The sequence below is a fragment of the Syngnathus typhle genome, linkage group LG3 (assembly GCF_033458585.1).
Source record: "Syngnathus typhle isolate RoL2023-S1 ecotype Sweden linkage group LG3, RoL_Styp_1.0, whole genome shotgun sequence".
Taxonomy (NCBI): Eukaryota; Metazoa; Chordata; class Actinopteri; order Syngnathiformes; family Syngnathidae; genus Syngnathus; species Syngnathus typhle.
Genome location: NC_083740.1, coordinates 16,957,712 through 16,978,062, shown reverse-complemented (window position 1 = coordinate 16,978,062; position 20,351 = coordinate 16,957,712). Strand labels below are relative to the sequence as shown.

At 42.2% G+C, this 20,351-nt stretch overlaps 1 protein-coding gene and 1 pseudogene across 1 annotated transcript in view; one reads left to right on the top strand and one right to left on the bottom strand.

Moving 5' to 3' along the window:
* The window catches only part of LOC133151155 (lysine-specific demethylase 2A-like), a 203,130-nt pseudogene extending 196,767 nt beyond the window's left edge, over positions 1-6,363 (top strand).
* Positions 6,364-12,945: 6,582 nt separating this feature from the next.
* Positions 12,946-20,351, bottom strand: part of LOC133151462 (signal peptidase complex subunit 3-like) — a 55,837-nt gene continuing 48,431 nt past the window's right edge. The window contains exons 4-5 of the mRNA XM_061274523.1: positions 19,235-19,350; positions 12,946-13,186 (exon numbers count right to left, since the gene is read on the bottom strand). Of these exons, the coding sequence (XP_061130507.1) occupies positions 13,054-13,186; positions 19,235-19,350 (249 nt within the window). The 3' untranslated portion in view covers positions 12,946-13,053. The remainder of the gene's footprint in view (positions 13,187-19,234; positions 19,351-20,351) is intronic.

Below are 20,351 nucleotides of genomic sequence, written 5' to 3'. Positions count from 1 at the left end.
TGCGGGTTAAAACTCTACCATGCAAAGCAAAAGCCGTTTATGAAAAACATCCAGAAATGCCGCCGGGTTCTCTGGGCCCGAGCTCATGTAAAATGGACTGATGCACAATGAAAAAGTGTTTTGTGGTCTGATGAGTCCACTTTTCAAATTGTTTTTGGAAACACTGGACGTTGTGTCCTTCGGACCAAAGAGGAAGCGGACCATCCGGACTGTTATCAACGCAAAGTTCAAAAGCCAACATCTGAGATGCAGTGACGTGCGGTGAGGTTCATGACTGCGAAGGCACTGACGTCACCTAACCGTGTCACAAAAAATGGTTGGGGAACGCTGCTCTAGTGTTAATTATTTAATTTGAACTATTTTAAATTAAAATCTTATCAGCAGTCTTCACATATAGTAACACTCAATAAAGCACATGAAATCAAAACTTGTTTTCAATCGTGCGTACCACTCCGTTCCGAAGTCCCGTTGTCAGAATCAAACCTTTTAACTCCGGAGTTGGTCTTCCTTTACTGATGACCTCCTGCTTCGACTGAAAATCCATAGTTAAAATCGTTTAGATATATAATCCTCCATTGTAAAACGAAATGTAAAAACGGGGGGAAAAAAAACCCGAATGTAAAACGAAACAAATGGACGACTGCTCCTCAGTTGTTCACTGTAAATTTGAACTGGAGATCTCTTATTCTACAGGTAGTCGCATGAAGCATCCCGGGATCACTAGCACCCCCTGCCATAAGGCTGGAGAACCTTTTTTCGTAGCCTCCGTAAGATCTCTTTTCAAAGCCGTTTTGTTCATCTAAACAAACACGACGTTACAGACGGATGAAAAATAACACAAGATATTCGATACACCAGCTTGACGGAAATTAATTAATATAGCCATAGTGTTTGAACACTTAGCGACATAAAGACAGAGAGCAGTTCAGTCTAACTGCAGAGCCTGTCAACATAGGCAGCCGTGTGATTACGCAATCCTCAGAGGAAGCTGTTGGATTTGGTTCACAATTTAGGCAAAAGCCATAGTCAATCACCTGTTATCCAATTTACTCACCGCATGCTCGTTTTATTTCTTCAGTTTTAGGAAAAGGCTAAGACACCGAAGCAAAATCTAGACTTACACTGGTTGGTTGAGTTCAATCACAATTCTTGTTAAGAAAGCTCTGTTTTCAGGAAAGTACAATACAGCGTTGGGCCTTTCGTGCGACCCTGCTCAAGAGCAGAAAGTCTCCATTCAGAAAAGGCAACGTTCAAGGTTCTTTGGTCAGCTTATATTCAGTTCTAATTATGCCCATATTCTAATAATCGCCCAGTGTGTGTTAGCGATGACATAAATAAAAAAACATTGATACCATGCTGCTAAATATTCCCCCCAAAACTTAAGTTTTCCTCCGCGACCGCATGCTGACGTCATTGCGCAAGTTTAAATATGACAGCACCTCGAATGTCCTTTTTAAATTGTTTTTCTCCATAAACTATGATACAATTACACTTGTCACTCCGCTACAATATCCTTACACAATAACGTTATCGGGGCGTACACTCGAACAAGACGATCGCGATAACATGACGTGCGCGACATGTGATGTGCGACGGTAACATGTCGCATCAATGGAGCGACACGTTACCGTCGCACCCCGCTGTTAGAGGTAGATCAAAACAGCCACTCTTCTAGTGTTAAGAACACCAGTGAGATGCAGGTATTGCATACTACATAAGGAAAATATACAGTGCCTTCCGAAAATATTCGGCCCCCTTGAACCTTTCAACATTTCGCGACATTTCAGGCTTCAAACATAAAGATATAAAATTTTAATTTTTTGTCAAGAATCAACAACAAGTGGGACACAATCGTGAAGTGGAACGAAATTGATTGGATAATTTAAACCTTTTTAACAAATAAAAAACTGAAAAGTGGGGCGTGCAATATTATTCGGCCCCCTTGCGCTAATACTTTGTAGCGCCACCTTTTGCTGCAATTACAGCTGCAAGTCGCTTGGGGTATGTCTCTATGAGTTTTGCACATCGAGAGACTAGAATTCTTGCCCATTCTTCCTTGTAAAACAGCTCGAGCTCAGTGAGGTTGGATGGAGAGCGTTTGTGAACAGCAGTCTTCAGCTCTTTCCACAGATTCTCGATTGGATTCAGGTCTGGACTTTGACTTGGCCATTCTAACACCTGGATACGTCTATTTGTGAACCATTCCATTGTAGATTTGGCTTTATGTTTTGGATCATTGTCCTGTTGGAAGATAAATCTCCGTCCTAGTCTTAGGTCTTTTGCAGACTCCAACAGGTTTTCTTCCAGAATGGTCTTGTATTTGGCTCCATCCATCTTTCAATCAATTTTAGCCATCTTCCCTGTCCCTGCTGAAGAAAAGCAGGCCCAAACCATGATGCTGCCACCACCATGTTTGACAGTGGGGATGGTGTGTTCAGGGTGATGAGCCGTGTTGCTTTTACACCAAACATATCGATTTGCATTGTGGCCAAAAAGTTCGATTTTGTTTTTATCTGACCAGAGCACCTTCTTCCACATGTTTGGTGTCTCCCAGGTGGCTTGTGGCAAACTTTAAACGGGACTTTTTATGGATATCTTTGAGAAATGGCTTTCTTCTTGCCACTCTTCCATAAAGGCCAGATTTGTGCAGTGCACGACTGATTGTTGTCTAATGGACAGACTCTCCCACCTCAGCTGTAGTTATCTGCAGTTCATCCAGAGTGATCATGGGCCTCTTGGCTGCATCTCTGATCAGTCTTCCCCTTGTTTGAGATGAAAGTTTGGAGGGACGGCCGGGTCTTGGTAGATTTGCAGTGGTCTGATACTCCTTCCATTTCAATACAATTGCTTGCACAGTGCTCCTTGAGATGTTTAAAGCTTGGGAAATCTTTTTGTATCCAAATCCGGCTTTAAACTTCTCCACAACAGTATCTCGGACCTGCCTGGTGTGTTCCTTTGTCTTCATGGTTCTCTCTGCGCTTTAAACAGAACCCTGAGACTATCAAAGAGCAGGTGCATTTACGTATACGGAGACTTGATTACACACAGGTGCATTCTATTTATCATCATCAGTCATTTAGGACAACATTGGATCATTCAAAGATCCTCACTGAACTTCTGGAGTGAGTTTGCTGCACTGAAAGTAAAGGGGCCGAATAATATTGCACGCCCCACTTTTCAGTTTTTTATTTGTTAAAAAAGTTTAAATTATCCAATCAATTCCACTTCACGATTGTGCCCCGCGGGGCGTAGTTTGCCCATGTCTGGTCTAACTGCATAGCCTGTCAACATAGGCCGCCGTGTGATTACGCAATCCTCAGAGGAGGCTCGACAGGAAGTTGGCTCCTCCGAGCGAATCGTCTTCGCTATAAAAATTCAGCGATTTTGGTTCAAAATGATACAAAACTATTGAAATGAAAAAGAAAATGACTATAATAAAAACAATTGAATTTGTTTTTCCCCTTTTCATGATGGCAGGGGAGGCGTAGCTTTGCTTGCCTCCTCTGACCACACGTCCTTGGTATTAACCCCGAATCATGCCTCCAAAGAAAGCAAGTGGGAGCAGTAAAGCCAGCAAAGACGCTCTTAAAGCAATGCGACAGTGAGCGACCGGCGCGCTGCAGTTGCGCGATCGGACCAGATTAAGGTCCCTGCGCACTGAGGTCCACTAAAATTTTGGAAAGTACATCAGGACTTTAAAAATATTTTCTAAATTTCAGCGATGGCTCTGTCACTAGCGCGGTGCAGTTGCGCGGTCGGCGACACGCTACGGTTGCGCGGTCGGCGGTGCGCTGCAGTTCCGCGATCGGACAAAAATCCGCAAATGAAAAAATGCTTAATAAAAATCCTTTTTTTAGTCTTGGAACGGATTAAATTTTTTCCATCATTTGTAATGGAAAAAATTGATTCGAAATTCGAACGATTTACTTCTCAAACCGCCTTCTGGAACGGATTGTGGTTGAAAACCGAGGTTTGACTGTACATGCTTAAATAGTAGAATTACAGTACAACCAAACTAACTGTCTTGCTTTCGTAACTGTTCTTTTTTTACCGCAAGTCCAAAGCTACGTGTATGTTGTTAGACGTCAGTAGTTTCTGATTTTCTAGGGAGGCAGCAGGGGCGTGGGGTGGGAGGAGGCGGAATGAGCGATCCAGGGCGCTTGCATGTGTTGGCTCATGTTGAGCTCTTGATTTGTGAAATAAAGAGCAGCGTCTTGCCTGGTACTTCGGTAACGCTACAATATACGTAGATCTGTTGAATAATTGGAGCCGCCAACTGACAACGAGGCTGACGTCGGCGGCACACATAGGTCCGGAAGCGACAGCTGTTTTGTTGTTGTTTTTTGACACAGAGGATGAATATTCCGGTGGATTTAATGATTTGGAGTGACACGGATGGTTCGTTAAAATTGTTGTTTATAATACATTTATTTTATATATCTAGTCTGACGTCAGCGGCGCACGGAGTTCCGGTGTCAACAGCTGTTTTTTTTTTTAATTTATTTATTTGTTTTTTTTGAGTGACACGGAAGACGAAGATTCTGACGAATTTATTGATTTGGAGTTCGATAAAATTGTTGTTTATACTACATTTATTTGATATATCTAGTCTGACGTCCGCGGCGCACGTAGTCTTTCCGGCGTCAACAGCTTTTTTTTTTTTTTTTTCTAGTGACACGGAAGAGTAAGATTCTGATGGATTTATTGATTTGGAGTGACACGGATGGTTCGATAAAATTGTTGTTTATATTATTGTTATTTCATACATATTTTATATCTTGTTATATGGGGCTGTAGAAATTTCTGAACTGCAACGCGCCGCTGACGTCGGACTTGTTTACATAAAGGAGGACCAACCTGATCGATGGCTTTAATGATTTGGAGTGACACAGATGGTTTGATGAAGGTGTTATTTATGTTATAGTTATGTGAATAACTGTTATTGTTACATCAGGCCCGTTCTCAGCTTCTCGTTTGTGTTTGTCACGTTAGCATACCGTATCGTTTAGCCTGTTGTTGGTGTTGGATTTTGTCGAATAAATTTCCCCCAAAATGCGACTACCGATTTCTTCCATGTATAATGCGCCCCCATGTATAATACGCACCCTAAAAATGGCATGTCGATGCTGGAAAAAAGCCTGTACCCATGTATAATACGCACCCAAATTGTGACTCCTACTTAAATCCGTAAACGTAAAATTATTTCAGAAAAAAGATCATCTTTGGGAACAACCGGATGTTATTCTGCCGGTCAGTATGCATGCGCTAGCAAACTCAATAGCGGAGAAATGTTTCAGATTTGTGTAGGGTACATTGTGACAGCAAACGAGCAGGTGATCGAGCAAGCGTCTGATACGAGAGCATTGTGTTTGTATGGAGCGTGTTTGAAGTGAACAGCAGAGAAGAAAGGAACAAGGCAAAGTGTTGTGAAATAAAATATTACCTGTAATACGCATTTAGGTAGAGAACTGAACTCTCGCTCTTTATAGCTGACGTTTCTTGCGCATCCGTTCTGCGCATCTGTAATGGCGGCCTCCGTATGATATCCGGTTTGCGATGGAGATTAAAAAACAATATTTGACAATAACACACCATCAAGGATTGCATCATTGCATCAAACGATGTGTCGTCAATTATGAATTTTACTGACTGTGTTGGGCAGGATGGCTGAATGCGATGCGCGACTGACAACAAACAAGAAGAAAGGTGATTTCAAGTTTTATTTCGAGGGAGATTTTCTTCAAAAAAAAAAAAGTTTCCCATGTATAATGCGCACCCCAGATTTTAGGACAATAAATTAGTTAAATTTTGCGCATTATACATGGTAAATAACGGTAATACTCCAGAGCAACTTATATGTTGTTTTTTTTTCACTTTATTGTGCATTTTATGGCTGATGCGACGTATATTCCGGAGCGGCTTTTAGTCCGAAAAATACGGTATTTATTTTGATGAAGCAAAAATGCACTACATTCAGTTCACGTTCGTCCAAAATATCAACAAGTTTATGAACTTTCGTTTATTTAACTCTTTCAGGTAAACCACGGCCAAGTTAATAAGCAATATAACTAACAAAACAATTGAGTGTCTTCTGTCTGTGTGCCAAAACAGGTTGTCATCAGCTGAGTGATGGATGCATGTCCTACCTGAAGCGGATCTCCTCTTTGACTCTTCTGGACATAAGAGGCTGTAAGAACATCAGTATGCAAGCCTGCAACGCCTTTATCGCTGACCTGTCACACATCGCTGTGTACTGTATGATTGAGGAGAAAGTCATTCAATGTCTAAACTAAGCGGTTGTTGTTCTGTGCCCAAAATAAACAGGTTTTGCTGACCAGCTATGCTTGCATGTCAGTCAAACAAAATGTTCGTTTCTGTCAAGGACATGAGTAGTTGTTTTAGATGAAGTAGAATATTCAGTTTATCAACTAATTTTGTTGTGTGAAGATTCAGATTCTAGCAAACATTTGACATACCCCCCCCAAAAAAAATATTGAACCTATACAGGATAATTCATATTATAATTACTATGACCATGCTTATTCTCAAAGTCTTTTGAATATATAAACTTGGATGAGCCACATTTTATTCAACTGTTCAGGATATTCTGGGTTGCTTTGATACCAATTATATTCTCATATATTTTCTTTTAATACAATTGCTTGCTAGCTCTATATCTGTTAACGTTTGTCAACCTTATTATTTGTATTCAGCTTCCTTGGTTTTTAATTTGACATATTTTGAACAGTTTTTCTTTTTTCCTGGATTTTGTATTTGTTTAGTTAGCCAAGAACAATTAACAGCTTTTGTATTGCTTATATTTGTGAAGTGAACAGTAAACAGAAATAAATGTTTCAAGAAAATTGTCATAAGGTTTTTCTACATCCACTTCACCAAGCTCCAATGCTGTTTCATCAGACAGCTCTCAAAATGTATTGTGTTTTCATTTCTTATACTAGTTCACTAGTGCAGCTTCTTTAATTTCCTTGAAGTCACTGTCAAATTATGACGACAGCTATCAGTGATGTCAGAAATTAGCAGGCCACTCATAGTTGAACCATGTTATTGAAGAAAATGATAATTCTTGTCCTTGCAGCGCGGCGAGCTGGCAGACGTGGTCCATTTCAGACACTAGGTGACAACAGAACATGAGAAACCAAGCCAGGAAACAGTATGCATTACAGAGTTTGTCTGCTTGCCTTAGGTAACAGACTGGTTGAAAAAAACAACAACCTGAAAGCAAGCTCCAAAAGTGTGTGGGTCACTTTGTCCTAAATATCGTCCCCCAATCACTACAGTTCTTTCAGTGACACGAACTTTAGTGCTGACATCATTTTTACTTATCATAAAAGTGTTAATGTTTATTAAAAGTGTGTAATCTTTATTAAAAGATTACATGCATTCTAAATCATGTGTATATGCATGTATTTCATACTCTTAAAGAAATGGTAACACAAACCCAACATTGGCACTTATGTGATAGGACTGAATTAAAAGAAAATGTCAGTACTAGAATTCCCCCCTGAAAAAAAAACTCAGAAGAGATTTAGCAGTATTTTGGAACAGAGTCGTGGTGGACTTACTGACGTCCACTTTTTGGGCAAAGTCTGCTTGATTTGACACATCAGCCTGAATACGTCACGGAAGGAAGGGATCACAATTTACTTATTGGAAATCATTGTACAGACTATCGCTTAAAATGTCCAAAAACAGCTATCACAGCTATTTACATAGACATATTTATTTTTGACTACGTCAACATATCACAAGGATTAGTTTCTCTGTGGCTGATTTAAGAGCAAGAAATGAGCAGTCTAACAGTAGCGAAAGTGCCCTGTCACATCTATTTCTTTCATCACTCACCAAAATATGGAATTTTTTGAGAGGTTGAGGAAAGCTGAATTGTGTCTTCTCGAGGGTATACCCAAACATTCCAGATTATTCTCTTTCAAATATAGATTTGCCTGACACTTAATACTGTTAGACCTTCTTCCACATCTTGCAGAGAAGGCTCCACAGCTGTGTACCGATCGTTCTGGCACACATTAAATACAGTTTTTTTCCATGTATAATGCGCAAAATTTAACTAATTTATTGTCCTAAAATCTGGGGTGCACATTATACATGGGTAAAAAAAAAAAAAAAGTTTTTTTTTTTAATCCGGATATGATACGGAGGCCGCCATTACAGATGTGCCTTCTTCTCTGCTGTTCACTTCAAACACGCTCCATACGAACACAATGCTCTCGTATCAGACGCTTGCTCGATCACCTGCTCGTTTGCTGTCACAATGTACCCTACACAAATCCGAAACATTTCTTCGCTATCGAGTTTGCTAGCGCATGCGCAGTGATACTGACCGGCAGAATAACATCCGGTTGTTCCCAAAGATGATCTTTTTTCTGAAATAATTTTACGTTTACAGACTTAAGTAGGAGTCAAAATTTGGGTGCGTATTATGCATGGGTACAGACTTTTTTCCAGCATCAACATGCCATTCTTAGGGTGCGTATTATACATGGGGGCGCATTATACATGGAAAAAAACGGTAGTCAACTGTGAAGGATGCCTCTTGGTAATTACTCTTAGTATAGCGAGCATTAAAGATAAAGAACTGGGACTAGATGTAACAGATGGTGCCATGACCCTTGGTCTTGTGCTCGCTGATCGTGTTTTTCTTTCAACACCATCCCCGCAGAAATTTCAACAATTTGACTGGGTCCAAAAAACAAGGTGAGCAGAATACCTTCTTTTGATAGAAAATTTTCTGCCTACCCCTAAGGGGGTAGACTGGTGAATTTTCTGAGTACGAGGATTGGGATTTGTGTTTAAAAATCTGCTAAATCTGCTAAAAGCTATCTACTAAAGATACTGTAGTATCGTAATATTGTGTGAGTTGTGGTAAATTACGTTATTTTGAAAGCACTTCTGACCACTGTGTGGGGTCACGGAAGACCATTGTGTGGTGTCCGGTTAAGTTGAAAAACTTAGGGTCTAGTTGCGTACGGATGAAAGCGCTTGTGACCACTGTGTGGGGTCACGGAAGACCACCGTGTGGGGTCTGGTTAAGTTTTTTTTTTGAAAGTGCTCGTGACCACAAAGTGTTGGGTCACGGAAGGCCTGTGTGTGGGGTCTGGCTAGATTTATTGAGCTCTGTGGCCACTTAGTGGGGTAAAAGTCTGATACAATCTTTTGAAATTGCTTTGGTAATTGTAAGATCATATTTGATCTGGTGAGGTTTATAATTTACCTTAAGCCAATCAACAGAGTTTGCAGTACCTTGTTGATTTTGCGTATGAATTGTTATAAATCAGGATATTGTTCTATATTTTTTATTAAAAAAAAATATATCGATCGTAGAGCACTATATCGCGATATATCGTGAATGAATCGCAGCAGGCTTTAAGATATCGGCAAATATCGTATCGTAGTTCTTTGTATCGATATATCGTATCGTGACAAAACCCGCGATTTACACCCCTAGTAGAAAACTATATTGTAGCGTTAACAAAGTACAAGGAAAGACGTGGGTTTGGTAAACGGCTCTTTATTTAACAAAACAGACTTCCAGGCGTGTTGCAGCGTGGACTTCCAGCCACGGAGGTGGAAGAGAGATCCATAGAATAGGACCGGGCGTGCGTAAAAGCCATGTCCGAGCCCCATCCACCGTCCCTGGACAGCCACCCGGCCGAGCGCCGGCCCCAGACTTCCATCCACGGAGGTTAAAGAGAGCTCCGTAGAGTAGGACCGGGCGTGGGTAAAAGCCATAATAGTTTTTCAAACCTTCTGTGTCACTCCAAATCATTAAATCCTTCAAACTCTTCGTCCTCTATGTCACTTACAAACAAAGCTGCTAATGATGCCGTTAGTACGTGGGGCCCTTCGTCATCTTCGTCATCCTGTGATCAATCTTTGTCCTTTTTGTAAACAATCGCCGCGCCACGCTGCGCTCCTGACGTCACTTGAAATTAAAATTACAGTAATCCCTTGCTACATCGCGGTTCCACTTCTTTTTTTTGAAAATCTTTGAAAAAATTCACATATAATTCGCTCCTTAGTATAAGTCAACCCCCCCCCCACCCAAACTGAAAAAAAACCACGACTTATACTCCGAAAATTACGGTAATAAAGAGAAAGGGGAAGTGGAACGCTGGACTCGTGAGCTGGCTGGCGTGGCTGTGCAGAAGAGCGCAGCACGTCGTTGGGGAGAGCAAGTAGTCGGGGCAGGCGGCGATCGGAGCGTGGTCAAGGGCGAGCAAGTGGTCTGGGCAGGCGGCGATCGGAGCGTGGTCAAAGACGAGCAAATGCGTGGTCGGTCAGTTTACGGAAACGGTTGGCAACAGAGATCGTTCTGGGCACAAAGAGCAGTGGTGTCTCGGGCAGGGTAAACAGATGAACTGACAAAGGAGTGACCTGATGACAGGGTTTAAATCGAGAGGCTCTCAGGCGTGGGTGATTCAGCTGATTGGGGTGTGGCCGAGTGGCAGGTGACGCAGGAACGTGAGAATTTTTTATCCACAGGTGATAATTTTATCTTGTCGTGTCTAAATAAAAAAAAAATGCCTACCACACATCCTTGAGGTACATAAATTGTAAAGCTCTGCCTCACCATTCTGAGTTCTACTCTTAGGTTGGATGGCCTGTGTTGGTGACCTGCATGCTCACTCACTGGTACTGTACATTGGTAATGTTTTTTTCAAATCTAAATTGAAGGATATGTTAGAAGCATCCATAGAATATTTATGTTTTAGCTTGGAAGTTTGAACCATTTGTTCTTAGCTACAACTCGCATGGTTTAATTAAAAAATGTGCTTTAGAAATTATACTTTGTTTTGTACGTACCGTTTTTTTCCGTGTATAGTGCGCCCCCATGTATACATACGCACCCTAAAAATGGCATGCTGATGCTGGAAAAAAGCTTGTACCCATGTATAATACGCACCCAATTTTTATGAATTTTTTTTTTTTTTTTTAAGTCCCAATGATCGTCACACACACAGGGAGGCAATGGGTCCCATTTTTATAGTCTTTGGTATGGTCTTAACTAGGCTGGATGTAATTTTTTTTGTTGCCGTTGATTTCTCCGACTGCCCGTAAACGCACCACCGCGCTCCGTGCGCGCACGGGAAAGAGGCGGCTCTGTATGGGAGAGACGTTGAAGAGGAATAAAAACACCCTTGGAAACCAAAACTTGCCCCTCGTCGTGACTCGGAGCTGCAACAAATGTTTCGGATTTGTGTAGGGTACATTGTGACAGACAGCAAACGAGCAGGTGATCGAGCAAGCCTTGTCTGATACGAGAGCATTGCGGTCGCATGGAGCGTGTTTGAAGTGAACAGCAGAGAAGAAAGGAACAAGGCAAAGTGTTGTGAAATAAAATGCACAGAACGGATGCGCAAGACACGTCAGCTATATAAAGAGCGAGAGTTGTTTTCTTCCTATTAGTTTCAATTCACAGTTTAATTAGCAGTTTCAATCAGCAAATAACAAAATGCGTATTACAGGTAATATTTTATTTCACAACACTTTGCCTTGTTCCTTTGGTCTCTGCTGTTCATCCTAAAAAACAAAGGCGCTCTTTAAGCAATGCGACAGTGAGCGCCCGGCGCGCTGCACCAAATTAAGCTCCCTGCGCAGTGCGCACTGAGGTCCACTTAAATTTTAGAAAGTACATCAGGACTTTAAAAATATCTTCTAAATTTCAGCGACGGCTCTGTCACAATAATCGACCAGCGCGGTGCAGTTGGGCGGTCGGCGGCGCGCTACGGTTGAGCGTTCTCTCTCGCACTCTCTCTCTCGCTCTCTCTCGCACACACGCACACGCGCAAACCGGATATTATACGGAGGCCGCCATTACAGATGCGCAAGACACGTCAGCTATATAAAGAGCGAGAGTTCAGTTCTCTACCTAAATCCGTATTACAGGTAATATTTTATTTCACAACACTTTGCCTTGTTCCTTTCTTCTCTGCTGTTCACTTCAAACACGCTCCATGCGACCGCAATGCTCTCGTATCAGACAAGGCTTGCTCGATCACCTGCTCGTTTGCTGTCTGTCACAATGTACCCTACACAAATCCGAAACATTTGTTGCGGCTCCGAGTCACGACGAGGGGCAAGTTTTGGTTTCCAAGGGTGTTTTTATTCCTCTTCAACGTCTCTCCCATACAGAGCCGCCTCTTTCCCGTGCGCGCACGGAGCGCGGTGGTGCGTTTACGGGCAGTCGGAGAAATCAACGCCAACAAAAAAAATTACATCCAGCCTAGTTAAGACCATACCAAAGACTATAAAAATGGGACCCATTGCCTCCCTGCGTGTGTGATGATCATTGGGACTTGAAAAAAAAAAAAAAAAAATTAAAAAAAAAAATTAAAAAAATTTTTGTACCCATGTATAATGCGCACCCCAGATTTTAGGACAATAAATGAGTTAAATTTTGCGCACTATACATGGAAAAAAACGGTATGTCAGTTCATTTTTTACATATTTTACATTTGTCTCTTCAAAATGAGGCTTTTAAGTAGTAAGTTTCTGAAAAAGAGGACACCCTTTTTTTGCAGGGGGGGGAGGACTAAAGCGCTGCAGTGCTGGGGGAGTGCTAGTGATTAGAGCGCTGGAGTGTCCGGCAGGGGGGCTGTGGGTGAGAGTGCTGGAGTGGCCGACGGCTGTCGGACAAAATCCCAGACAATTTTGAAATTCCCTCCAGGCATTTTTTTCGGTCTCAAAAGTAGGACATGTCCGGGAAAAGAGGACCAACCTGGTTAAATAAATAGAATAACATAAACATGACTGAGACAGGTGTGATCAAAATTGTACATGGCAAAATTCCACTACTTGGGACACATAATTTTTCAATTTGTTAACAACAAAACTCATATCTTAAGCCTGTTCCTGAGGTGTTTAAAAAAAGATCAAAACACTTCAAGTCTTTTATTTTATTTCTCACCAAAAGTTACATGAATTAACACATGATTAGTATGACTGTACTTCTCTTGTAAAAAGCCTAAGAGTAGAGAATGCATTGTAAATTATCAACAGAAAATCCGTTTCACTCTAATAGCTCTTTGGAGTCTCATATTTATCAGGAAAAGTAAGACTGATGTATCCACTTCCAGCTACAAGCGGCAGTATTCCAGCGTTGGGAATGACATTCCATGACAATGTCAGAGTGATGTTCTTGTTGGCCCTGGGTGATACAGAAAGTTCCATCAGTCGGACTGTGACAAAAAGCACACATCTCACAAGTGAGATGGCGCAGACGTACTCGCACGATTGTTCCCTTAACAATTGTCTAAATCAGTTATGTTCAAAGTCCGGCCCACGGGCCAAATCCGGCCCCCTGTCAGATTTCATACAGCCCGCAGCTTTGGTCTTATAATGTATTATTTATGGCCCGCCTGCACTGTTAAATTGAATATAAAAATCATGAAACTTTAAACTATAATTCCTCCTTTTGCCAAAAGGTGGCAGCACCACTTTAATAACATCAGTCTGCATCCGTGCCGCAAAACCCTCTCCGCTCATATTTGCTATGCTGACTGCAAAGAAAACGAGGAAAGTTGACATTGAGGGCCGTCGCTTTCAAGAGAGATGGGAATTATAATACTTCACTGAAAATCAATGCAATTGTGTTTGTGCAATTTGTAAAGAGACGGTTGCCTTGTAGGATTTCAACCTAAAGAGACACTACCAGACTAAACATGCTAACACAAAGCTAAAAGGGAGTGACTGATAAAGTGAAGGCTCCAAGCTGAACTGGCATCAATCACAACAGCGATTCTTCACACGGGGCTGTGAGTCAAAAGTAAATATTAGTAAAGCAAGCTACGAAATGGCCATGTTAATACTGTTGATGTTATGAACCTGTAGACGTGACACAAACTATTACTTTCTGAAAAATATTGTAAATGACAAGAGAAAAATTCACTTGTTTTAAGTTTTAATAATAATAGACAACTTTACTCGGCGGCGCACTGGTTAGCACGTCCGCCTCACAGTTAGGAGGGTGCGGGTTCGATTCCACCTCCGGCCCTCCCTGTGTGGAGTTTGCATGTTCTCCCCAGGGCCGCATGGGTTTTCTCCGGGCACTCCGGTTTCCTCCCACATCCCAAAAATGCTTGGTAGGTGTGAATGTGAGTGCGAATAGTTGTCTGTCTCCGTGTGCCCTGCAATCGGCTGGCAACCGGTTCAGGGTGTCCCCCGCCTACTGCCCTATGACGGCTGGGATAGGCTCCAGCACTCCCGCGGCCCCCGTGGGGACTAAGCGGTTCAGAAAATGGATGGATGGATGGATAGACAACTTTACATTACTTATAACTCCTGTTTAAAATGTTCGTGAATCAAAAATAATTTTCAACATGTAAATTTAAGGTATTTCATACATTTTGCTCAATGTTACGTATCTGACTTCAGATATGAATGAAAGGCAGAATTTGTGTTTTTAGAGTTGTCTGAGTGGCTTATATTTGGCTATTTTGGCATTTGAAAAATAAAGTCAATTGTGACAATGAAAATTGTTTTATAATTGTGTATTTGCATGAAATGTTTGTAGTTAAAGAATGTCAGAAAAAAATATTGGCCCCTTCACTTTATCAAATCTGGCCCTCCTTGCAAAACGTTTGAACACCTCTGGTCTAAATGGTTGGCATCATTTTTTTGTTGCCAGATCCTACAGTTTAAGAAAGTAAAATTCTTTAAAACACATACACACAGAATAATAAGAACAAAAACAATACAACAAAAAGCCGAGACCTCAGACATGAATCCCTTATGCTGTGCATAAGGCTTATGCCAACAAAACAAGAACCACAAACAGTAAATAATAGGGGTGTGACGATTCGATACACATCGATTAATCGATATAATGCTCTACGATTTATTGGCATCGATGCTAAACGTAAACATCGATTTATATCGCCGCGTTTTAGACGCGACTTTATTTTGAAATCCAGTTCATTGTTGCTTGCTTCCTCTTTCCGGGAGCAGTGCGCGGCGTTGTTGTGTTGTGAGCAGAGCAGGCACGTGAAAGGGGAGTCGACAACTAGTACGCGGCTCCTGGGCTGGTGCTATGGCTAGTGTCCAAAAAGACGAGGAAATTTGCTCCCCTTTAGGCTTCAAGTCATTCGTTTGGAAGCACTTTGGATTCCAAAGAAAAGATGGCTCAACGGACAAGACACGTGCAGTTTGTAAATCCTGCCATGCGGTGATCAAATATTCAGGGACCACAAATCTCGCCGCGCGTTTAAAGAAAAAACACGACATCAAAGTTCAGTGTTAAAATAAGCACTTTGTATACTACAATACTCTTGTAATTTCCTAAATAAAGAGTTTGCAGTACCTTGTTGATTTTGCATATGAATTGTTATAAATCAGGATATTGTTCTATATTTTTTATTAAAAACATATATATATATATCGATCGTAGAGCACTATATCGTGATATATCGTGAATGAATCGCAGCAGGCTTTAAGATATCGGCAAATATCGTATCGTAGTTCTTTGTATCGATATGATATCGTATCGTGACAAAACCCGCGATTTACACCCCTAGTAAATAAGTATTGTGATATTAATCACTTATTCAGCAACATGCATGTTTCAGCTCTTTTTTTTTCCTTCTTTGCAACCACTGATAGTCAAAATGTTTATGCAGATCTCATGCAGTGCATTAGTGTCTTGGGATCAGTGTTCCCTCTAAGCTGCGCAATTGGGCACTGGTCACGCAGTTTATGCGCACAAGAAACTACATGCTGTGCACAAAATAAAATACAGCATAAACTCATTGATTAATATCTAATGTTAGACGTAATCTAATCTAATTAAGTGGACGAATGATTTTTTTCTGTGCATTTTTGCAGTGTAAATCAGTAATTGACAGGTGTCCAGCCAATGATATGATATGGTTCACTCACGCTACATAGCCAACCATAGCATTGACAGTGCCTGAAAATGTGTCCTGCCCATTCGTGCCGTGCAGGTTAGCTAGCTAACAACAGTGCGGCGTAGTCAAGAGATGCAAATGCTAATGAGCTAACCCCTTATCATGGCGAAACGAACGAGCAGCGACACATCCACTCGCCAAAGTAAATAAGAGATGCGGCGGTTCTTTTAAGATTGAATGGCTGTCGGAGTGTGTGCAAATAAAAGAACAAAGGGTGAAACATGCAGTGAAGCCAAAGTGGCAGGCTAGTTTACGGAAGGGAAAATATGGACTGAAAAGTTTGGCTACCTCAAGCGTCACATTTAGCAGAAATGTTATTTGAAAACTGGAATTGTACAAGGACTCAAGATAGGACAGGGAATCGGTACATTCCGCGAGAGAGCGGAAAAGACCAACAGAAAAGGAACAAGCTGTCACACAAAACAAAATCCGACCCTGAGCAAGTTAAAGTTCTCATTGACAATATTTTATTCATTTATTCATTTATTCATTTATTTATTTGTTTATTTATTTAATCTGGTGATGCACACAGTGGTCCACAGTGTGCACAGGGAGCTTGTGTGTTTGCACAGACACTTGAAAAATTAGAGGGAACACTGCTTGGGATACAAGTTTACTTTGTTCCATGATCATACTCGTTCGTAATTTAAATTACTTAAATAATCTAGAATAGAAACCATTAATTCATTCTAGAACTACAGTGATCCCTCTTGACTTTGCGCTTTATCTTGCGCGAATGCGCAATTTCGTGGGTTTATAAGTGACGGAAGAATGGAATTTGAATATACGCTGGCAGCGCAGGGTGTGCCTCTGTCTGTCACTGCGAACAAATGCGGGAAGTGCAGCAGCCAGCCTGTCATGAACGAGGCAGGACAACCATTTGCAACACGGATTGTTTATTTGGGGAATGCAAAAAGAGGAAAAGGGAGGCTAGAACGCCAGCAGAGCGTGTGCACATGGGGACTGACGAGTCGGTCAGTGAGCTCACGTCACCTGTCATGGTGGCATCTTGTTACATAGAGGATTGGGCAAATGGGAATCAGGTGGCAGGCGTGCGTGTGTCAAGGCAGACGAAACGGCAACGAACAGTGTCTATACACACGCCCTAATCAGCGGGTAACACGGTAACAGGTCGTGGCAATCAGCACAGATAAGCACGCACAGTTCCGCATTAGCAATGAATGCCCCCGAGATCTAGCGCGCAACGCTCAGTTGGGCAGCAGGACGAGAACGGAGACGTGACACAGCCGCACACAAAAGAAAAATGTGCCTCTGCAGAAAGAGCTTTCATGGTGCGAGACATGCCTCCGTGCTTCACTGAGGGCAAGGGGTGCGCTCAATGTCGCGCAGGTAGGAAAAAAGCACTGCCGTTCAGGAGTTGGGACGGCAGCTCTTTTTAGGGAAAAAAGCACTGCTGTTCAGGGGTTGGGACGGCAGCGCTTTTTCCCCTACGTGCGCGGGACAGCGGCAATGAGCCCTGATGGCGTGGGGCATACCTCTGACCAATGTGCATCACTGGGGACGTGACTGAGTTGAAGCGCAGGAGGCGGCAGCCAGCCAGACCCACCAACCGGTGCGGAAGCAGTCGGACACATGATCACGTGTTTGTTCTTTCTTTTACTATATACGTAGGTACAATATATGCATAGAGCAGTGTGGCGATGCTGATTAGGGATACAAGAAAGTTGTATATAGCTGTAAAATAGTTTTGGGGAGGGTTTAAAAAGCTTTAATATTGTGTTCTGAACCACAATGCAACAGGAGAGTCATATGCAAACGTGACTCACTTTTCTTTCACGATGCATGATGTCCCCCGGGTTATTGTAGTGTGGTAATTCTGAAGTTGGACACTTTGCATCGCTTGGCAAGGTTAACCACACTTTTAGTTGACTTACAATACACCCACAAGACAAGAAGACACGCCAGCAGAAGGCAGGGAGTGCCTACTCAATTGCAGTGCGTACACTTGCACCTTTTAATAAAAAAAAAATATATAATAAGAGTTCTAAAAACATATTTATAGTGTTGTACCTTGTTATAGAAAAACTGTAATAATAATAAGAGTTGTAAAAACATAATAAAACCTGTTCTAAAATCATATTTACAGTATGTGTTAAGAATTCTCCATGGTATTTATGTTATTTAGCCGTGCTTTGATTTGCGGTAGGGTGCTTTATTTTTCAGGGACGAGAACGGCAAATAGAAAAAAACACTGAAAAGTAGCCGGGGACTGGGGGTCGCATGGCCCCCCCCCCGCCCCACTTGCCGCAGGGTGCCACAGAACCCCATTGGGGGGGGCAGAGGCAACGCCCCGGAGGCAACACCCCGGAGGGGGCTCAGGGGGCAAAGCTCCGTGGAAACTCCTGGATTTTGGCGGTATAGCAACCTAAAAACCATTAATTTCATAACTCAATTTCAACAGTTTTGTTAAAAAAATATTCCTGCTTGGTGGGGTACCTAAGTGAATATAATAGTCAAGCCTCGGTTTTCGACCACAATCCATTCCAGAAGGCGGTTCGAGAAGCGAATCGGTCGAATTCCGAATCTATTTTACCCATTACAAATAACGGAAAAAAATTTAATTCGTTCCAAGACTTTAAGCATTTTTTCATTTGCATTTTTGTCAGATCGCGCAACTGCAGCGCACCGCCGAACCCGCAACCGTAGCGCGTCGTCGACCGCGCAACTGCACCGCGCTGGTTGCATTATTGTGACAGAGCCGTCACTGAAATTTAGAAAATATTTTTAAAGTCCTGATGTACTTTCCAAAATTGGACCTAAGTGCGCAGGGAGCTTAATTTAGTTCGATCGCGCAACCGCAGCGCGCCGGGCGCTCACTGTTGCTTTAAGAGCGTCTTTGTGTTCCGAGTTGTAAGATGATGCTGCTCTCGAGCCATGCCCATCTGAAGCAGTTCCTGATCCAGTTCGACTTGTCTATTTCCCTGGCACGATCCGCGTCTTTTTTCTCTAAAACCTTCGCCATGCTGGGTAAAACTTTTGCTAATTAAGCAAATGAGTAGGCAAATGAGTAGCGCCAAAATGCTGCCGAAAAAAAGGCGGCTGTTGTTGCAATACTGCTGACTGCCCCCCCCATAAAAAAGATTCTCATCCCTGATTTTAAAGGCCGTTTTCAGGTGGCACCACTTCCTGTTTTACGTCTGTGTACATCATGTCGGTTACAGTGGTACTGTGGAACTGTGAGGTGGATGTGCTAACCAGTTCGCCACCGAGCCGCCCTATATTAAATATATTTCAATCAAAAATCTTTTGCTCAACCACCATGTAGGCCTTACCTGAGACCATTTCCATCATCAAAGAAGAAGTATTTGGATTTTGTCTCTCTGAGGTTCAGTTTGTTTTTTTCACCTCGAAGGACAATCTTATCCCAGAGCACCACCTGGTTCAAAGACTGACACAAAAAGGCACACAAACACACAAAAAAAACATTTTATATTACTACCTGCATACTGTTATGAGCAGGAACAATGTTTAGCAAAATAATTATGCAATTGAATGAATTAGAATTCTCACAGTGGTCCAGTATTTTATCATAACAAAATTCTCCTTCCGTACTCCATACATAGTATGTATAGTATTTTAGAATACACCCTTCCTTTTTTAAAAGACAATATTTATTCTTTTTGATCGAGGGTTCATATAATCAACCTAATAACAACAGACTACCGTAATTTTCGGACTATAAGTTGCGTTTTTTTTTTCATAGTATGGGTGGGGGGGCGACTTATACTCAGGAGCGACTTATATGGAGCTGACGTAAGCAGCGCGACGTCGCGGTCACGCGTCAGCAGCGCGGCGGTTGTTTACATAAAAGACAAAGATTGACTCGACGGAGCTCTCTTTTACTTCCGTGGATTGAAGTCGGGGGCCGGCGCTCGGCCAGGTGGCTGTCCAGGGACGGTGGATGGGGCTCGGACAATGCTTTTACACACGCCCGGTCCTACTCTACCGAGCTGTCTTTCACCCCCGTGGATGGAAGCCGAGGGCCGGCGCTCAGCCGGGTGGGCTGTCCGGGGATGGTGGATGGGGCTCGGTCATGGCTTTTACGCACGCCCGGTCCTATTCTATGGAGCTCTCTTCCACTTCCGTGGCTGGAGGTCCACGCCGCCACACGCCTGTAAGTTTGTTTTGTTAAATAAAGAGCCGTTTACCAAACCCACGTCTTTCCTTGAACTTTGTTAACGCTACAATATAGTTATACAGTAGAATAGTATCTGTGGAATAACGACGAGGCTGACGTCAGGGCGCACGCGCGGCGATGTTGACAAAGTATGAGGAATTTGATCGATGGACTTAATGATTTAGAGTGCACACATGGTTTGATAACATATATATATTATATATTATATAATAGTTATTTGATATATAATTTATATATCGTTATATGGGCCT